The sequence below is a fragment of the Emydura macquarii genome, unplaced genomic scaffold, assembly GCF_026122565.2.
Source record: "Emydura macquarii macquarii isolate MOO-44397 ecotype Brisbane River unplaced genomic scaffold, CSIRO-AGI_Emac_v2 contig_318, whole genome shotgun sequence".
In the NCBI taxonomy this organism is placed as follows: domain Eukaryota; kingdom Metazoa; phylum Chordata; order Testudines; family Chelidae; genus Emydura; species Emydura macquarii.
The window spans coordinates 1807089-1828080 of NW_027130455.1; the positions used below are offsets into that span (position 1 = coordinate 1807089).

At 42.2% G+C, this 20992-nt stretch overlaps 1 protein-coding gene across 3 annotated transcripts in view; it reads left to right on the top strand.

The window, feature by feature from the left end:
• The window catches only part of PDGFD (platelet derived growth factor D), a 175448-nt gene extending 154884 nt beyond the window's left edge, over nucleotides 1-20564 (top strand). For all 3 annotated transcript variants that reach the window (XM_067567692.1, XM_067567707.1, XM_067567697.1), the window contains one exon: nucleotides 18215-20564. In XM_067567692.1, the coding sequence (XP_067423793.1) occupies nucleotides 18215-18349 (135 nt within the window). In that variant the 3' untranslated portion in view covers nucleotides 18350-20564. The remainder of the gene's footprint in view (nucleotides 1-18214) is intronic.
• Nucleotides 20565-20992: the final 428 nt, after the last annotated feature.

Sequence of the window (20992 nt, forward strand, 5' to 3'; positions counted from 1 at the left end):
GACAGCCTCCAGCACCCCAGCTTGAAGATGGGCAACAGCTGCCTGCTCACATCCCTGGGTCCCAGCCAGCGCAGAAGCCTCCTCTACCCCAGCTCGGATTGGGTGGCAGTCGCCCACCTCCCAGACTGGCAGCCAGGCAGCAGCCGCCTGCAACTTGCCCAGGTGGCAGCTCCACTCACTGGCTCAAAGCCATGCCCAGAAAACGTCTCAATTTCACTGCTCTATGACAGCCCCAGATTTTACCAGTTGCCCTTTTCCTGTCTCTCTCTCTCGCCTCTTCCTCCTCTCAAAACTATGGCAAAAAATTTGGCACGGCGCTTTATATTCCCCAGCAATGGCATGCCGCTCAAAGCCTCCTAGCTTTGGCCAACATCACCTCTAGCCCAGGTACATACTTGAGTTGTGCACCCCTGGTGTAAAGGTGGTAACCCTACCCACACTAGATCTGTCATATCACGGCCTTATATACTCAGCCCTTCTTCCAACATATGGCTCACATTAGTCTGTAAATATAAAATCCCATGGAAAATTGAGTGTTGGGGTAATTATTAAAATTTTCAGAAGTTAGGGGGTACTTGCTTCTTAAAAGGTTGAGAATCACTGGTCTAAGGAAGTCTAGAAAAAGTCTAGAAAAAGTCCCAGGAGGCTCTGATCCTGCAATTGGATCTACCCGGGCTCCTGGATCAATTGCAAGATTGGGGTCTAATCTGGTATGACATACCCACTGAGTAGGCAGCTGTGTGCCACATTGACTTCATGCCTGACACACACTGACATTTCCGAGATTGTTTTCCTAGTTTGTTTAGGTTGCAAATGAAAAGGAGTTTGATGGACTCTTAATCTGGAGAGAGTGTTTGCTCACCTCACAAAACCACTACCTCAGGAGAGGCTGAGGGTTGGAATACCAGGAGGTTGTTGGAGGTCAAGACCTAGGTGTGTAGGCAGAGCTGTGTGGGAAAGCAGGCGCTGTGTCTTGCTGTAGTCAGCACTGTTACTCACTTTCTTAGGCACATGGTCTTGCCGCAAATTTATTGCAAAATTCAGTTGGCTTCAATTCAGCTGTTATAAAGGACTGGAGTGTAGTTACAATTGCACCTATTTTTAAGAAAGATACGTGGGATGACCCTGATATAATTACAGACCAGAGAACCTTATCTCAAGACTGGGTAAAATAATTTTTTAAAAAGTCTCGTGGAATTATAATACCCCTATCTGACTATGAGCTGATAAAAAGAAGCCAGCATGGCTTATATACAAATATGTATATAACACCATAACTTTGTATAATAGTTTGGAGAGAATTTTAAAAGATATGCTCCTTCCTTCTAAGAGTTTACAATCTACAAGACACAATCTGTCATGGATTTGAAACTGGTTAAGAGATGGACAGCGAAGAGTAGGAATAAATGGGCAATTTTCAACATAGATGAAGGCTAACTTTCAGGTTTCACAAGTTTTCAGACTGGGTGTTATTTAATGTATTTATTATTGATCTGGAAATAGGTGAACTGTGAGGTGAGGAAATGTGCAGATAATACTAAATTCTTTAGGTGAGTCAAGACGAGAGAAGACTGTGAGGAATTTCAGAAGTACCTAACATAATGGCTAATGAAATGTAGTGTAGGCAAATGCCAGGCAGTGTACATTAGAAGGAACAATGTGAACCAGTCATTCATGCAGGAAAAAAAGACTGAAGGCCAAATTCTGACCTGACGTGCAATCGCATGCACAGCATGAAAGCCAGAAGAAAATTTGGTCCTAGGTATCATTGTGGACAGCTTAATAAAAACACTTGCTCAATACATTGGTGTGAAAAAAGGAAACAATGCATTACACTGTATGAATTGAGAGTGATAGATAATAATACAGAAAATGTTTATCATGCCATTAAATAAACTTATAGTTCACCCTCACCTGGAATACTGCATTCAGTTTTGATCATTAAGTCTGAGAAGAATAAGGCAGAAATAGGAAAGGTCTAGAGAAGGGCAGCAAATGGAAAACTTCTGTATAAGGAGAGATTGAAAGGCTTAGAACTGTTTAGAGAGGAGACAAATAGGGGACAATAGGGTGTAGGTATATAAAATTAATGAATGATACAAAGAAGGGATATTAGGCCCTCTGATTTTACCTTTTGCTTAACAAAAGAACAAGGGGAGAGTCAATGAAGAGAAAGGCAAAACATTTAAAAAATATAAATGACAAAAATGATTTTTTGCACAGAAAACCTATAAAAGCTACCGCTAAAATATTATTATAGCAGATGGCTTAGAAAGATTCAATATGAATTAGACACACAAATATGAATTTCAGTTGCATCAACTTCAGGACATAAGCCAACTATTGACAGCAGTTAGGAAGAAATTTCCCCCATAAACATGCTATTGAATAATTGTTCATTATTGGGCATTTTGATGCATCTAGTAGTGTAGTAACAGGATATTAGACTAATAAAACAATGAATAGACAAGGTGGGTGAGGTAATATCTTATATTGGACCAACTTCTATTATTGAAAGAGACAAGCTTTTGAGCTACACAGAGCTCTTCTTCAGATCTTGGGATCAAAATAGCTACAATAACCCTGCAAATAAAACAGCATTGGTCAGAATCACTATGGCAATGCCTGTGTTTCCCAAAAATTTAGCTCACTAAATTCAGAGTTGATATTATGCCTATTTAATTAATGTATTCTACCGTGCTTTTCGTCTGTCAGAAGAGTATGAGTTCAAGACAGTGTTTCAGCTTTGAATGACCTGGCTTTTGTAAATATAAATTTAAAGGTATCTCTTGGGGATGAATTAACAGCACAAAGAGCATCAATTTAGCGGCATGGCTCCCACTGACATTAATGCAAGTTAGGCAAAAAAAATCCACTTGTGATACACTACAGATATGTCCATTAATTTTGGTCCAAAATATTTTTCATCTGTAAATAACTTTAGTTTTTCTGTGCCCAAGCATTAGCCAAACATCTTTGTTCTTTCTTCTTCTTCTTCCATGTTTAATTGTCTTTTTACTTAAGAAACAGCTTGGTAGCGGGGACGTTGTGAGAGGGATTTGGGGGGGTTATCTGTTTTAAAGCCATGTAGCTGCTTTATTTTTTATAGGCCTGATCTAAAACCCACTGAGGTTTACTCAAAAGATGATAAATCATGAATGGAAGGGGCAGGGCTTCTTATTTATTTTTACATCACAAAAGCTGTTAATTTCCTTTAAAATCTCCACCTCCAGTTTAAGGAGAGTGCAGTCTAAGGACCAAATTCAAAGGTGAATCTAAATTAGTACATTTTACATGCCGAAGGGATCAGAAGATGGTGTAAGATGATGTAGTTCATAAGACATTCATAGTTGGTGAAACTCCTCAGAGCCTTCGTTATTCCTGGTGTTAACTTTGCCTAAACAGTCTCTTGGAGCCTGAACTAATGGACTGCTGTTGAATCCATTGTCACTGTTTGTCATATGTGAATATTTTCTTCCTCAACAGTGCCGATTTGTTGGGCAATCACACAAGAAATTGTGTAGTGTTTGAGGTCTGCCTCATCTTTGTGTGTTCCTGAGAAAGACTCTAAGTCACCACTTAATGAAACTCCTATTTAGGGTTGAACCAGAAAAGGCAAATTTTTCAGCAACAAACTTCTCCTTTTCCAACCTGCAGTCAATATCTCCCAGTTATCCCGTGAGTTTCATGCACTTAAATGAGGAGCTGTTTTGTACATCCAGTACTAACTGCGCTGAGAGAGAGAGGTTGAGAGAGAGTTATTTGTCCTAGTATTGTTGATTCTTGTTTAGATCCCTTTTCTAGTCTCTTCAAATTCTTAGACCATGCTTATCACTATGGTATCTGAGCACTCTCCACAGCATATTAAGCAACATGACTAGCAGCTGTCATGTGGTCTTTGATCTCCTCAGATAACTGCTTTAGTTCTTCAGAAGCTTCACCAAGAATATAAAATATTCTGCCCTTTTCTGTCCATTTTCAAGGAATTAGCTACCAGGCAGCAGAAAATATCTCGTTGTGGATAGCCCCCTCTACTCTAATGCTTTGCAAAATGTTAATAGTGAGACATAAAAGTTTTCTTACAAGCCTGAAACTTGGGACGAGTCTGCCAAAAAAACAAACAAACCCTAAAGAACCTTTGGAATTAAACAGGGCCTTGATTTGAGCAGACTGCCCAATTTATGGTTTTGAACAGAAACCTTGTGAAGCAGGATGGTTTCACATCATTCCAACATGAAATTAAAGAAAACTGGTTTGCATGAGCCCAGAACTCACAGAGGACAAGCAGACGTGAATCAAAATTTAAAACAGGTTGGCATAAACCCCTGCAAATGAAACTGGCCAATCTTCGCATCATCTGCATTAATTCCTTTTCAAAGCTTTTCTCAAACACCTTCTTCAGTAAGTGATTTCATCAGGCACACCACTGAGCTCCATGCAAAGGAAAGACAAAGCAATAATCATTAAATGTAAATGAATATAGCATACTTTGATCAAATGTCCATGTCTGCTTTCATCTAACTTGCTAAGATAGACTTGAAATGAAAACACGGTTGCCTCTGCACCCAGTTCTCTATGGAAATAAGTAGAATACTTGTTCCAGAGAGAAATCTTATATTCTAAAATTGAAGTGAGCATAGGCTCAGCCCATTGGGGAAAAAATATCCTGTGGATGATCTCAGTCCAATTCTTTATGCTGCTAGGACTGAGCCTGTGCCATCCGCCCAGCATGTTCATACCTCTGAGAATCAAGAAATCAGTTTCCCCATCTCATTGCTGTAACTGATGAGATGTGAAATGAGTTTCCATGAGGGATGAGCACCCTTAAGGCAGTAACTGGAATTTGTCACAGTATATAAACATTCTCCACAAAGATTGTGCTGTGCGAGACAGCTGAGAGGCACTTAAGGAAAAAAGGAAAGTGTTGAGGCCCATTCTTGCACCTATTACCCACTTCTTGACCTGTCTGTCTTGCAAAAGGCCTGTTGTCTTTTTCACTGTGTATCGGAATCTTAACAGATATTCTTTTCTCTTTCCTCTCAGTCTCACAATTTTAGAGCCACTCTGCCTAAGTCTCATGATGGCCAATGCATGGTGTGGGGGTTACACAGAATATGAGAGGTAGCAGAGATGGATCCAAACCACCAGGTTCAGAGTATTATAAGCAGGGGTATTTTTTATTTCTTGCTGTGCCCAAGTAGATGACTAGTCATCTCCGAATACTTATGCCAAGACTGAAATTTGTTACAAGCTGTTTAGAAGCAGATTTCATCAGACACAACGTAGCGGGCGGGTGGGTAACCAGACAATACAGAAGAGCATGGGGGAGAACAGATGAAAATCCCAGCAATAAGATACTGTGGTTATGAAATGATGCAATAAAGAAATTTTAGGTTTTCCTTAATAACCAATAAAATGTCACATAGTTGACTGATTTCTCATTGCTTTTGCAGGAGCACTGAGCCTTAAGGAAGCAGTTGAGTGAATAGAGGGTAGTGGCCTCCTGTGTCAGCTCAGGAAGGGTTTTCCTTGCATAGGAGGCAGTATGGAATGTGGGAACCCCTGGAAGAATTGGACAAATAAGGTGTACAGGTTGGTGTAGCAATGGAGGCAATGCAGTAAGAGACAAGAAGGGATCCCTAAGAAAGAATTCATTTAGAAAGGAGTTGATGTGGTTAGATCAATGGGCAAGGAATGCAGTCGGATTTTTGTCTGAACTAAAGGGGGCAATGTGTGTGGAAAAGAGACTTAAGGGGTAAGTTACAGTGCTTAAGACAGATGATAATGAGAGCTTTACAGGATCTGTATCCAGCCAGAATAGAAATGCAAGGGAGCAGCAGGAGTAAAGGATGACTCCCAAGTAACAAGACTGAGTGACAGGGAGGACAATGGTGTGTTCCTCGGGGATAGAGAATGAGTGGGGAGAAGATATAAGACTTCAATTTTGGCCTCATTGAAGTTGAAATTGATGGTGACATCAGTGAGACAGTGTACAGTGGGAAAATTCTGGAGTGAAGAAGATTTGTAAGTTCTTCTTTGAGTCCCTATGGGTATTCCTTGTTGGGTGCACATGCACTCTGTGTGCTCGGGACCAGAAACTCTTCAGTAGCAGTGCCTATTGGTCTGCACCAGCATCCTGCATCTTCTGATGCTCCCAACTGAGGGCATAAAGGGCAGCACCACCCAACCACCTCTCCACGTCCTTTCTATTGTTTACGTTCTGGTACAGAAACCTCCAGTGTTCAGTACTCTTTCCAGCATTCCTGCTTGATCTTCAAACTTCTAAAGAGTTATAAATAGTTTTTGTATTTTGACAGTTAGTTTAGTCTCTCTCTATTAAATCCTGTACCATATGGGGTGCTTACTGTGCCTAAAGTTCCAGGCTTCAAACCTTGTCAGTCCTGCCTCCAGGTCTTCCTGCTGAGCAACCCATATGAGAGCTGCCTATGCTGCTTCATGTAAACAGACATTCCCTCAAGGTGCAATATTTGTCACATTTTTCCCCCATGCACCAGGCAGTATTGGGAATTCAAACTCTGGAGACACCTTTATGGCCCCATTTGGACCTTGGCCCTTCCACTCCCCATCTAGTTGACCTGAGCCAGCGGGTAGCACCCCTCCAGCTCCAGGATCCATCAGTTCAAAGTCCTCCAGTCTCAAGGACTCTTGTGAAATGAAGGCACAGGTAAACACCTTCACAAGAAGAGGTATAAAATAACCCTCACCCCCCCTCACCAAAAAAACCTACAAAAAGAGGTCTACCTTTCCCCTTCCTCCAGCACCATCTGAGAATTCGCTCCCTAGATCAGGGTTTATCCAGAGAAAGTTCACAGAGAAAGGCCAGTACCAGTGGTGCCAGATGCTACTAATGCCTAGAAATCTGAGAGGTCAGGTTCAACACTGGCACTATGCAGAGACAGAAGGGACCCCCTTCTCCCTCTACACTGGCAGTACCAGTCCAGAAAAAGTCCACCACTTCCATGATGGCACCAGTGAATCTGGTCAAACCCAAGAACCTGCCAGCTCTCCTCCAGTGAGAATTTGATACACTCTTCGTGGGGATCTGCAATTTATACAGATCTGGAATCTCTGATCCTCTCAAATCCAATTTTGTTGAGAGACTTCCCAACTCTGTCAACTATTCGTAGGTCCTGAGGTCCAGCCATCAGTTTGAGGGCCCAGCACCACCAGAGTATTACTCACTAACTCCTGTGTCTGATCAGTCAGAGTCAGGTCGGGTGGTACCATTGACCCTGCCAACTCCTATTCATCAGATAAAAATGACCTGGTACCAGCACTATGGCAAAGAACCATCAACCCAGTCAGAGCTTCCAGAGCTACCTGGGTGTCATCACGACCTCACAAGCTGCATTACTGGCCAAGTGACCGACGGTACCCACTGTGGGGCTCACTTCCCTATTCATATGACCTCAGCTCCTGGCATGCATACTTTGGGGCAGCAGTGTATGAGGACCCTACACATCACACCTAGCAATGGTCTTCTCCCAGAGAGGATTCACAATCTCCACAGAAGCCTTTGATTGAGGCGGCAGTACAGCCGGTACCACTGGATCCACCAGGAGCTCTTTCTTCATCCTCCCCAGACTAAGTAATGACACCAGTCTCTCCCTCACCTCACCTGACAATTACAGGCAGTACCACGACCTCCCAAGGAGGATCACTGAATCTCTTCAGATCCCAGTGGAGGCGGTTCTGGATCCTACCCACAGACACCTGGACATCTTCTGGGCTATTGGTCCCTCCAAGGTGGTCCTCCCCATCAGTGAGGCTCATTAAGTCAGTTTGGCACAGGCTTGCTACCTAAGCCCTGACTCCTAATAGGGCCAAGAAAAGTACTTAGTTCCCTTCAAGGGAGAAGGATATTTATTTTTCCACCTTAGTCTTAACTCAGTAGTGGTCCAGGCAGTTATGGAATGGAGTAGGCTGCAGTAGCCCAGGTCCACCCTCTGGAAACCAAGAGACTGGATCTCTTTGGGAAGAAGAATTTCTCTTTGGCCAGCCTATTATTCCATATAGCAAATTATCATATACTGGTGTCAAAGTACAACTTCATTAATTACAGCAAAGTCTTGGAATTTGCTGATAAGTTGCCACAGGAATGCTGTCCTCAGTTCCAGTCCATCCTGGACAAGAAAAAACTGATCACAAGATCTTCCCTCCAAGAGTCCCACGATGCAGTGAACACTGTTTCACGTTCCATAGCTACCGTAGTAGACATGAGATAGACATCATGGCTGCAGGCCTGAGGGTTCCTTAAGGAGGAAGTTATAATAAAGGATCTCCCTTTCAAGGGTAACAATCTTTTTAGTGAAAAACCAGATATCATTGCATACTCTCAAGGACCCTCATGCTACTCCCACTCCCTAGGGATATATACCCCAGTATCCCATAGAAAATATTCCAAGTCTCCTCCTCCTACATACCACCTGCCATCTCCATATTTTTTCTGGCAAAAGACAGAAAATGATAGAAGGTCAAGTATGGCAGATAGGCAGCACCACCCTCCTCCTCTCTTCAGCCCCTTCCACCTACCAAGAAGGCATTTTGATGGGAGGCCCAAGAGCTGTCAGTCAGCCTCCGTAACACCTGTTACCTCCCCCCATTTGGTGGCTGCCTAGCCCATTTTTTCTCAATGTGGCACCTTATCAAGTTGGACAGATGGGTCTTGGACATCATATTAACCACCTACATGCTAGAATTCCTGTCTCCCACCCCCCTCCAAAGCCCCAGTCCCTGTCCCTTTTCAGGCACCCCTCACAAGAGGATTCTTAAACAAGAGGCTGACTCCTTCCTTCAGCTGTGGGTCAATGCAGCCTATACCCCCCTCATCACAGGGGGAAGGAAGGCTTTTATGCCAGATATTTCCTTACCCCATCCTACACTTGAACAGCTGAATATCTTCAAATTTCAGGATGATCACTTTAGCCTTGATAATCCCCTCTCTGGATGAAGGCGATTGGTTTGTGGCCCTGGATTTGAAGGACATGTATTTTCATTTTGATATTTACAGAGTTCGCAGGAGGTTCCTGCATATCACTGTGGGCATAGAGCACTTCCAGTACAGAGTGCTTTTTTTCGGCATCTCAATGGCCCTGTGGGTTTTTACTGAAGTACTCGTGGTGATGGCTGCATGCCTTCACAGACAAGGCAATATTTCCCTACCTTGATTATGGGCTTCTCAGGGGTTGGACATATCGAGCAGCAGGCATCTCCTCACTTGAACTCTTTCATGCTCTGAGGTTGCAGGTAAATGCAGAAAAGTCTGCTTTAACCCTCACACAAGTTATAGAATTTATCAGATCAAATCTCAACTCAAACAGGGCAAGAGCTTGCTTACATCAAGACTAGTTCCTTACTATGAGGGATCTCATCACCCAGCTGCAGCTCAACCCTCAGATGACAGCCTGGTCATTCCTGGCCTTGCTGGGCCATATAGCCACATCCACCTACATAACCCCTTTACCAAGGCTACAGTGCTTTCAGATCTGGCTCAGGATGGTCTGTGCTCCAAGCAGAGACTCCTTGGACAAAAAGGTCTCTCTTCCCCCCAACGTGCTTTTGTCACTTACATGGTGGAAAGAAAAAGGGTGTGTGGGGGTCCCCTTCATCCTTGCACCACTTACAAAGACTCTCATCATGAATGCTTTCCATGCTAGGACAGAGAGTACATCTAGACAATCAGACAGCTCAGTGTTCCTGGTCTCTGCAGAAACACAGGTTGTATATCAACCTTCTCAAGCTTCAGGCAGTTCACGAGGCATGCCAGGCATTCCTTCCCCTTATTCGGTCCACACACGTCCAAGTCAGATCAGACATGACCACTGTGTGCCCCCATTCTGCAGAGAAGCAGTCCAGCTGTGAAACCGGTGCATCTGGCCTTTTGGCAGTACACATTCCAGAGGTAATGAACTCCCTAGTGGACAGCCTCAGCAGTGGTCATGAGTGGGAGCTCCACCCATCAGTAGTGCAGTATGTCTTCTATCACTGGGTTACTCCATCCTGGGACCTCTTTGCAATCCAGCAGAACAAAAAGTGCCCAGCATATTGTTCCCAAGCCACCTCAGGCTTCAGCATCATAGGGGACAACTTCCTGGTGCAATGGTCAGACCTGCTGATGTACACTTTCCCTTCCATACCATTGCTACCTCTCATCCTTGGGAAGATCAAACTGGATTAGGCAGCAGCGATCCTGGTGACGGAGACAATTCTGGTTCACCACGTTCCTACAGTTGGCCTCCCACCCATGCATTCACCTTCAGCCATTCCTGCACTTACTGTCTCAGAACGAGGGCAGGACCAGCCACCACGGTACAGCTTCTCCCCATCTGGCGGCATGGTTTTTGGGTGGACAGTGAGCACAGAGAGAGAGCCTGGTCGCAGTAGGAGAAGACTCTCTACAAGGAAGTGCTATGCCATCAAGTGGAAGCCATTCTCCCTGTGGCGTCAGCAGCACTATCAGGAATCCCTCTAGTTCTGGAATATCTTTTCTCCTTGAAGATGCTGGGCTTGTCTGCTAGATCCCGAATGGTTCATTTGGCAGCTATTAATGGTTTCCATCGTCCGGTGGAGAACTGCCCTGTGTTCACCCATCCCACTACTGTGAAGTTCCTGGAAGGTGTCGTAGAGCATTCCTTCATGTATCTAAGCCTGTCTCTGTGAGGGACCTGACTCTTGCCTTTTCCATTCTTATGAGCCCACCACTTGAACCCTTTGGGTATGTCTACACAGCAGCCTGCAGCAGCAAACCTCCCCGCCTGGCTGACAGATTCGGACTCATGTAGCTCGCGCTGCCAAGCTAAAAATAGCTGTGTAGACGTTGCAGCTCAGGCTCCGATACCTAGGGAGCGGGGTCATCTTGAGAGCCTGAGCTCCAGCCTTAGCCACTACTTTAAAGTGCCGTCTACACAGCCATTTTTAGTGTGGTAACGCAAGCCCCATGAGCCCGAGTCTGTCATTCTTGTCTGAGAGGCTCGCTGCTGCAGGCTGTGAAGACGTACCCAGGGGGGCCATTTCAGATTTTAGTGAGGGGGGCCATTTTAACCGTGATTCCAGAGGCTGCTTAGGCACCTGAAAAGTCTAGGTTTTTTGCAGATAATAACTTAGAAATTAGCTGACAGGAGCCCTCTAATTCCTATATAAAGAAAAAAAAATAAATAAATATTTGACCCACTCACCTCTAATATTAACATGTTCTGACATCTTCTGTCAAGTCACTTAAGGGACACTGGTTAGGTTTAAAAAATTAATGTACATTCTTACTTTGTTACAAACAAATTTGAATACAACAATTGAAACAATTGTAGAAAAATCTAGATTACTTTTTATCATTTAGACTACTTACTTTTTGCAGTTCACCAATCTTGGACTAGATCATTTAACTTTTAGAAGCATCCTACTAGAGCAAGGCCCCGTGAGTTTATATTGCACCTGCCTTGGGTTTTAGGGGTGTTACCATACCACAGATAATAGACTAGAAACTGACTTTAAACACGAATGAAATCAACATTTTCAAGTCATTTTCAATATATTGCCAACCCCAAATGTTCAAAAATCATCAGTCAGGCTCACCAAAAATTATAAGATTGGCTTATAAATCATGATCGTATGTAAAAATAATAGATTTGGTGTCGTTTTTATTTGCTTTCTGCTTTTTGACCCTTTAGGGTGCACCGAGATCACATTTTGAAGCTTTCCCACAGCCATGAAGGCTAGAAACTGACTTTCCCGAAGGCTGAAATAATCATATATCCACTATCACACTCCAGGAGCTGGGGCTTTAAGAAAAATAATAATTATCATGAGACTCATGACAAAATCATGAGAGTTGGCAGCACTGCTTTCACTTCTGTTTAAAAGCTCTTAAACACAACACTGCATTGATTGAGTTGCAGCTCTCACAGGAGAATATTTAAAACCAAACATCAAGAAAATTCCACATTTTAAAACAGAAAAAAGTGGAGTCTTCTGAGGTATATCAGGGCCACTGCAGGCAGGAAAGGAAAATAAACAGGCACTGGAGGTGCTCTGAGCAGTTCTTCCACTTGAAAATAATTTGGAGGGTCAAATCTTCCAGTCCTTAATCAGGTAAAACTTTTATTTCCACTCATAGATGTGCTCAATAACTATACACTTCATACTTAAATAGCTGAGCTAGCTTATCCAAAGCTATATATTTTATGGCATGTTCTGAACACTGCTGAACACAAAGATGGTGCCCAGTGAATAATACAAATCATGACAATAATCATCGACTTTATGGACTCTGTGGATGCATTTTCTGTTCTTTGTTCTGGAATTGGCCTGAATACAGCTGGAACCCTAAGAATTTGAGGCATAAACACATCTGATACTCATCTGATACACATCTGATACTCATACAACACTTTCTCATTCTTTCTCATTCCTCCCTTTTCTCAAACTCAGAACAAAAAATGACAAAACAGGATGGTTTTCCGTTAAATTTCACAGCAGCCACTGCTGTACAACCCAGCATGGGAAACACCCTGCCACCCTTTGGGGGTTAAGTGATCTCCTCTCAGCTGACCCGTGTTCTCTCTCTTTCTTTACCCATCCTGACTTCTGTGCTGCTTTTCTTGCTGTCAATCATGACATCCTTCCCAATAGCCTGGAACCACTTACTGGAGTCTCAGAGAACCAGCCTTGGTTTTGCTTCCATCTATCAGAGTCCTCTTTTTTTGCAGCATGCAGCAGAGAGATGGGCTGGTCCCGTGAATAGGGAGCTGGCCCTGAGAGACCTGGGGTCTACTTTCCCCATGGACTTCCTGTATAACCACAAGCCAGCGCCTTAGGGACAGAGTTTCAAAGGCTTTCAGGCACCCAAAAATGCAACTAGGCATCTAGTGGGGTTTACAAAGCACCCAACCTTCTAAGCACTTTTGAAAATCCCACTAGATGCCTAAATACCTTTGAAAATCTGGCCCTTAGTCTCTGTGTCTCAGTGCCCCATCTGTACAATGGGGATAACAGCACTGGTCTACCTCACAGAGGGGCTGTGAGGAGAAATGGGTTAAACATTGTGAGGCGCTCAGATAATATAGTGATGGGGCCACATAAATGCCATAAGTAGAGTGGGAACTTATACCATTGCTATCCCTTCCCTTGGTTTTGGCCCCTTCTTTTTACCTATTCCCCTCATCTCCCTCTTTCTGAATGTACCCCCTTGGCTCAGAGGGCTTGACTGTATTTCTTCTGAATCCCCTGTTCCGGCTTCAAAACCTTCCCCGCGCTCTCCCAGGGAGTCCTGTTTTATGGGCTCATCTAAGGACTTCCAGATCCTTAATTTAATCACCAGCCCTTTCTTATCTTAATCACCCTGCCTTTGTTTATAAACAAAATACTGACTCCCTGCCCCAGGAGCACAAGCTGAGAGCAGCCCTTCTCCTCTGCAGAACTCACATTCCTTACTCAGTTAAGAGCTCCGCCTGGGGCTAGGACATGCATTGTGGGGTGTGATCAGACCACCTGTATAAAACTCGGAGGTGGGGGAGGAGCCCCCTTCTTCTCCCCCCATTGGCACCCCTGGACATACCTTGAGCCTCCTGCTTTCTTCTACACCTCTATATGAAGGTTTCCTTCCTGACAGCAATTACCTCTGCTAGGAGAGGATGTGAGCTTGGGACCTTTACAGCAGACCCTCCATACACAGTCTTTTCCAGAGAGAAAATATCTTTTAGGTGGCACCCCAAATTCATCCCTAAAGTGCCTTCCGAATTTCACCTAAACCAGGTGGTTCACCCAAAGCCTCACCATAGCTCAGAGGACAGGAAGCTCCACTCACTTGATGTACACAGGGCTCTGGCCTTTTTCCTATACAGAACAAAGCCTTTCTGGAAGTCTCCAAGGTTATTTGTCACTATTGCTGAAAGAATGAAAGGGGAAGCAATCTCTTCCCAAAGATTCCCTGAATGGATTTCCACCGGTATCGCCTTTCTTATGATTTTATGGAAGCCTCTTCTCACACCATCAAGGTTCACATGATTGGAGTGCAAGCAGCCTCAGTGGCTTCCCTACAGGGGATGCCTCTCAGAGATATTTAGAGCCGCAACTTGTGGCTCCGTTCACACCTTCACCAGGCATTACGCACTAGTTCAGGCTTCAGCTGGAAATGATTCCTTCAGTTTAGCAATTCTCCAGTCCATTGTGCAGCACGCACGCTTCCTCGTACCCTCCTTTTAACTAAACACTGTTTGGGACTCACCTATAGTGAATACCACTAGGAAGCAGCACTGGAAGAAAAAAAAAAGGTTACTTACCTTATAGTAACTGGAGTTCGTTGAGATGCGTGGTCCCTGTGGGTATTCATGACCCATTCTTGTTCCACTCTACTCAGGTTCTCTTTGGATTCGCGATAAAGTAGAAACTGGTGAGGCTGTCGATTGGGAGCACAAAAGATGCACAGGGTGCAGGTGCAGACCCAGGGACACAGCTATTGAAGAATTTGCAATCCTGGGCACATGGAGTGCAGGCATATCCACAGTGTGTGCCTATAGGGACCACACATCTTGAATCATTCCAGTTACTTCAAAGAAAGTAACCTTCCTTTATCATTGTAGAGATGGTAGCTGAAGCCATGGGAGTGGATGAGACTACCCAGGGAGAGGATGGAAACAGAGAAGAGCGCTAGTATCAGTACAATCATAAAGCAAATGAGTATTAGTAGCTTGACACTGCCATTCTTCTTGCAAGTGCTATTAGCTGTGTTCTCTTTCATCCTTTACTGTGTATTAGAACTAAAGTGAACATCTGTGAACTAGGAGATATTAGCTGGATATTGTATATGACTAAATTTATGTCTATCCTCAGAGAACATTCATAGAGACTGGAAGAGACAACTGTGGTCTTCTAATCTGATCTCTTAAATAGCATAGGTCATAGAATTTCACCCGATGATTCCTGCAGTGGAAGGAATTACTCTTCCCTACTACTTTGTACACATTAAAAATCCATAATTAAAACTCACTTCCATTATACTTCCACCAGTATTAACAAAGTTAGAAGCTATAGTGCAAATAGGACATGAGTGCTATTTTACACACTGGAGTAGATAGTCCTGTATAGACTACAGCTTCCACTGCTCTTATTACTGGTGGTAAATTATTGCAATGAAGTGCTTTCAGAATTTCATAGAGTTTAAATACAGAAGGGAACATTAGATCCTCTAGTCTAGCTTCCCGTATATCAGAGACCTTTAAATTCCACCCATTTTCCCCTATACCTAGCCCAATAACCCATGTTTGGCTAAAAAAATGTCCAGTAAGGCATTCAGTCTTGATCTGAAGACATCAGAAGATGGAAATCCAGGCGTGGTAGTGGGTCCTTCCCTTGGCAGTTTGTTCCAATGTTTAATTATTCTCACTTTTTAAAAAGTATATCTAATTTTTAATTGGAATTTGTCTTCAGCTTCCAGACATGAGTTCTTGTTTATACCTTTCTCTGCTAGATTAAAAAGCACTTTAATATCTGGTATTTTTTCATTATGAAGGTATTTATACACTGTAATCATGTAACCTCTTAATCTTTTTGATAAACTAAACAGATTGAGTTATTTAATTCTGTCACTGTAAGGCATTTTCTCCAGCCTTTGAAACATTTTTTCTGCATCCTTTCCAGTTTTTCAAAAAAATGCAGGACATCAGAAGTGTATGCACTGTTCCAATATTGGTCTAAGCAATACCATATACAGAGGTAAAATCACCTCCCTACTTCCACTCATTATTCCCCTGTTTATAGATCAGTGGATCGCATTAGCCCTTTTTCCCACAGCACCACTGAAGCTCTTGCTTATTCACTATGACCCTTAAATGCTTTTCCAGCAACTGAGCTTTTTGGCCACTGCGGAAGTCATTGCCTCAGAAGCTAGTGCTTAAACAGGTGATCTGTTTTTCCCTTCTAAATGATTTTTTTCTCTGGCTTCTCATTAATTTTCTGTTTTTCTTCAAGTATTTTCAATGTATCCTAGCTCTACATTAGATCAGTGAGCAAGATTCTTTAGCAGGGAAGAACAGGCAAGCATTCTTTTTCTTTTTCCCCTGAGAAAAACTATGAAGTTGCCAGAGAGTCACCTGACCTTGAAATCTTTGACACATTTGAATACATCTGCAAAGCAAAAAAATTATGTAGCATGTTACTGTTCTGCTACATAGTCATTTGCATGAGAAACGTTACAAGGCTATAATAACCTTTTTTATACCTCCAATAAACACAAAATTCAGCTCAGTGGTTAAGTTTTCTGTCTGATTCTGTTTTATTAGTGTAATGGTTTTATGGCCATGATTAATTCCGTTTTTTTTTTTATGTGATGAAGAGGGTATCGCTGTAGTTATACATTCTCTGTGAGAAAATAATCTGAAAAGCTGAGCCTCCTTGCTTTGCTTAGTATAGCAAGATATTGTCCTTTGACATGAAAAACCATGAGTTTATTACTTTTTCACATGTCCAAAATCAAACTCCTTTGAAATATTATAGTCCTTTTTTATATCTTTAAGTTCATCACACTAAAAATATTATTGATGTCACCAAAACAAGAAGCAGTTAAGGGTAGTATCATGGGGTGACCTTCCTTGAATTATTCTAATTCAGTAGTGCCTTTCCTTTAAAGAAGTGACCAGCTAAACCCCAAAAAACAGCTTTATTTCCAGAGTAAGGGGTTTTCTTTCAATGACTGGTCACCAGACTTGGCCTTACTACCTTATTCTTTTCAGTTCTCCTGTATTTACCCGAATCTAAGACTGTTTGATGGAAGCTAGGCTTAACGCTTTGAACATCAGTTCTGTGATCAGCTAGTAAAGCAGCCCAATTTCCACTTTGTTCAAACACTGCTTTCCTGTCTTGTCTGGGAAAGTGTCTGCCAATTCATTTTTCTCCTCTTATCAGCAAAGCACATATACTGTGCTCATGTTTCTTAATACAAAACAGAGGGAAAATCCCCAAGCTGCGAGGAGGTCTGTTAGCTTAAATACTGCCCAGATCTCTGCTCTCATCCCACTGCATACACTTTCATTTGCTCTAAAATGAAAAAGTAAATCTACCTAGGTGTGATCTTGCAAATGTCAATCACTTGAAATTGTCAGGTTTTGATGAAAGGCTTCTTTAAATAGAGAATTTTTATCATGGTTTTGGCTCCAGCAGCAGTATTTGATTTTTAAAGGGGGTGTTTCAGAAAGCATCTTTGAAGGTACAGTCTATTTTCAGCTCTGAAATCATCTCAACAGACTGGGCCAGTAAAATGTCAGCAACATGGCCCAGCAAAATGTCCTTTATGGTGTATTATTTACAGTGAGGCTGTTAGTGTTTGAAAGCAGTTCAAACCCAGCGAACATTGTGGTTTTTTTTCTCTAAACACACCATATAAATATGGGGTAGAAGTGAGGTAGAAGGCCGGGAATGGGGGGAAGAAGGGAAGGGAAAAAGGAAATTCAGACAGAGGAATGTGTGAATTCCTAAGAAGAAGGAGGGAGAATAGAGAGGAGCATGAAAGGCAGGGAGAGGGAGTATGACAGCATAGGAAATGGGGAAGGAGATGTTCAGGGCTAGCAACCAGCTGTCAGACAGAAAATAATGGCTTCCTGGCATCATTAGCCTCCATAGGTTCTGAAATGTTTTTTCCCCTGCCTTGTTGCTGCTGCTGTTCTTGGATGTTTGATCCATTCTGTGAGCGTCTGCTCTAACTGCACAATCCCACAGAGGTAGGGAGAAAGGCACAGCTATTTGAGGGGTGATACCATCTAGCAAAACACATTGGCCTGTCATCTCATAACTAGGGGAGGTTTTGCATGCTTGTGCCTCCAGAGAAAGAGATACTCTCATTCTAAGTAGTATCTCATTACAAGAAGTAATTCGCTCTGATCACCCATTCTCACCTCCTACTCAATGGTTGTCATTAGGCCTCAAGTACCCAGCTTTCATCCACCTACCCCATTGTTGTCTATGCCTTTGGATATATATATGTTGCCTCCTATATATGTTGCCAATATTTGCTGTATTATTTCTACCAACTGCATCTGAGGAAGTGGGCTGAAGCCCACGAAACTTATGCCTGCTGAAATTAAATTTGTTAGTCTTTAAAGTGCTGCAGAACTCTCATTGTTTTTGCTGTATACAGACTAACACGGCTACCCCTCTGGATCTCCTTCTAATGTCATTGGAAGAATTCTAACAACTTTTGTCTTTCCAGGTGCTGAAATTCATCCCTGAGTCAGGCCATCCCAGGAGGAAGGGCAGAACCAAGAACAACATGGCCCTAGTGGATATTCAACTGGAGCATCATGAGCGCTGTGATTGTCTTTGCAGTTCAAGACCACCCCGATAGAAATAGAACAAAGCGCACTATTTGCCGCTCAGAGGACCTTTTATTTTAAGCAGGAGCAATCAGAGGACATTCTTCCACTGATAAGCAAACTTTGCTAGTAGCCTGCATCGCGATGAGTAAAAAATGAATGCTGTGTTTCAGCATAGCTATATTGGTTAGTGCCATGGCAGCTGAAAAGGTATATCATAGATTTGTGTATTAGCATCCAGGAATATAGAATTAAATTTAGCAAAATGTGCGGAAGGCTGAGATTTTCAAATTTGACCATAGGACTTAACCACACAATTCCCACTGAAATGTAATCAGAATTGTGTAGCTAAATCCCCTTGCTGGCTGAAAGTGAAAAGTTCCACTGAGATATCTGAGATAACCTTATAATATATACCTGTATCTCTCTTTCACTCTCAGACATGCCCACATCCAAATTCCCCTCCACCTCCCCGCTTATACCTGCTCAAATCCACTGAAGTCAGTAGGTTTACATGAATGTAAATGAAGACTAAATTTGGTCCAGTATTCATACATAAGGGTTAATCCAGTTTAATTCAGTTCCCAAATGGAATATCCCTTTGCTCCTTTGAAACATACACACACACACAAGGCAAATATAGAACTACATGAAATAAAGCTAGAGTGAAAGCAAATTGTCCAATCTGTATTCAAGCAAAACGCTTACTGAAATAAATTGATGCTTTGCACAAGGATATGATCCTGAGTGCCACCAACTCCTATTGAAGTCCTGTCATCTAGTATAAATTGTGCATAATTTCTCAGGATTGGGCCCTTGCACATTTTCTTCTTGACTGTGTTTCTAGGTAGAGAGTCAAAATAGATCATCTTGGTTGCTGAAAATATCCGCTCTTCTTGCATGTGTATTCAAGTTGGAAACAAAACTACCGAGTTCTAGCTTTTCGAGAACAGAGCAAATATCACTATTGTTTTGGGTTTTTTTAAAAAATAAGGAATAATATAATCTTGCCAGAATATACAGTAATCTTAGTTATCTGACTTTAATATATTGCCATGATCAAACTGTTGGCACTGAATATCTCTTGGACTGCATTTTGCTGAAGCATATTAATTCATTAATCCACACCTGTCTTTTAAAAATGATCAGCGTTCATTAATTTTCACAAAAAGAATTATTCACTTCTTGATAAAATAAGCACCTTAAAAGCTACAGCATGGCTTCTTATGCCTGTTAAAATATGAAAGGGCTCTGAATAAAAAAGGAAAAGGAGAAAAAATGCTGTCCAAACTAGTTTTAAACACTGCAAGATACTGCTCTAAAAGTTGTCCAGTGTAAAATGTAGGCAAATTATAAATCTGGAAGAGAAATTAACTTTTGGTTGTGAATGTAATAGAGAAAATGGGGTGGAACATTTAATGGCTATGGATCTATATTTAATAGTAGACTAATGCTGCATTTGTTCCTTTTTATGTGCATTTCCTCTGTGTTCCTGTCTCTCAGAAAGAGAGATGTGGTTTTACAATAGTATTTCATAAATTAGCTGAAACTGGCACATGCAATCATATAATATGGAGAATTTAGTAAGCTGTTGGGTTTTAGTAGTAAAATCAGAGCTATAATGTTCTGAATTAGTTCCTTCATCAAGTAAACTCTGTTACCTGATCTTTGTTTTTATAACCTCATCAACCCTTTCCTGAAACTTACCCTATGAGTATTACTTTCTGTACACTATTTGAACATTGAGACTCCAAATGTTTTTGTTTGATTTTTTTAAAAATATATTTATATTAATTTTTCCTCTCTGACTCCCAAAAGTCTATTTAAAAAGGTGCTTGAAGACTGAAATGGGAAATGATTCATCATTTTTTCAAAGCAATTCACTTAAAGAACAGCATTGAAACCAAAGATTGCCAGATTTGTTAGTTATTTCAGGATTGTGTAAAGGCAGCTTCATTCTTTTTCTGTCTCTAGATTATTAGCAAGAGAGGCCAATCTTAGTTATGTTGGAAAATCTGCATTTGACACCAGTACAACTGCTCTCCTTACTGGGCATTCCTGACCTGTGGCAGGAAGAGGCCTGGTCTTTACTTTGTGGATTTGTTTTATGAGTACATGGATTCATGTTACTTTTTTCTTTCTCTTGTTCATTGCTTTCCAACCCTTTTTGCAGTTATGCCAGTTTATCAGAACAAGGTCTCAGCTGTGCCAACCAGAGATTGTACAATTGAATTAAGTGCAGGCAATAATGGAGCTCAGCACAGAAGCTTTTCATTTGAGTAAGAAAGAATCTAGTGTATTAAGCCCTATGATGTCAGTGGAACTACTTACTAGTTTAAAGTTAGGCATTTTTTTAAATACTTTGCTGAACTGGAGCTGAACAGCACACTCCCAGTACACTTAGCACTGATTTAGAACCAGTGATCAAATGGCCATCAGTTGCCATCATTTGCTATGAAGATGAAGGTTTCCAGGCCCCGGGCCCCCACACAGGAGAGTAAAGGTACACTTTAACAAGGCCCAGAGGCCCTGGGGGGCCCGGCCCAGGCTGCAACCTCCATGAGTATGTGTGTGGGTGGGGGCCCATGTTACAAGTTTGTACTGGGCCTGAAAAAATTATGTTTGGGCCCTGTCCATGCCACAGGTCAATGCATCATAAATAGGATTCAAATTTG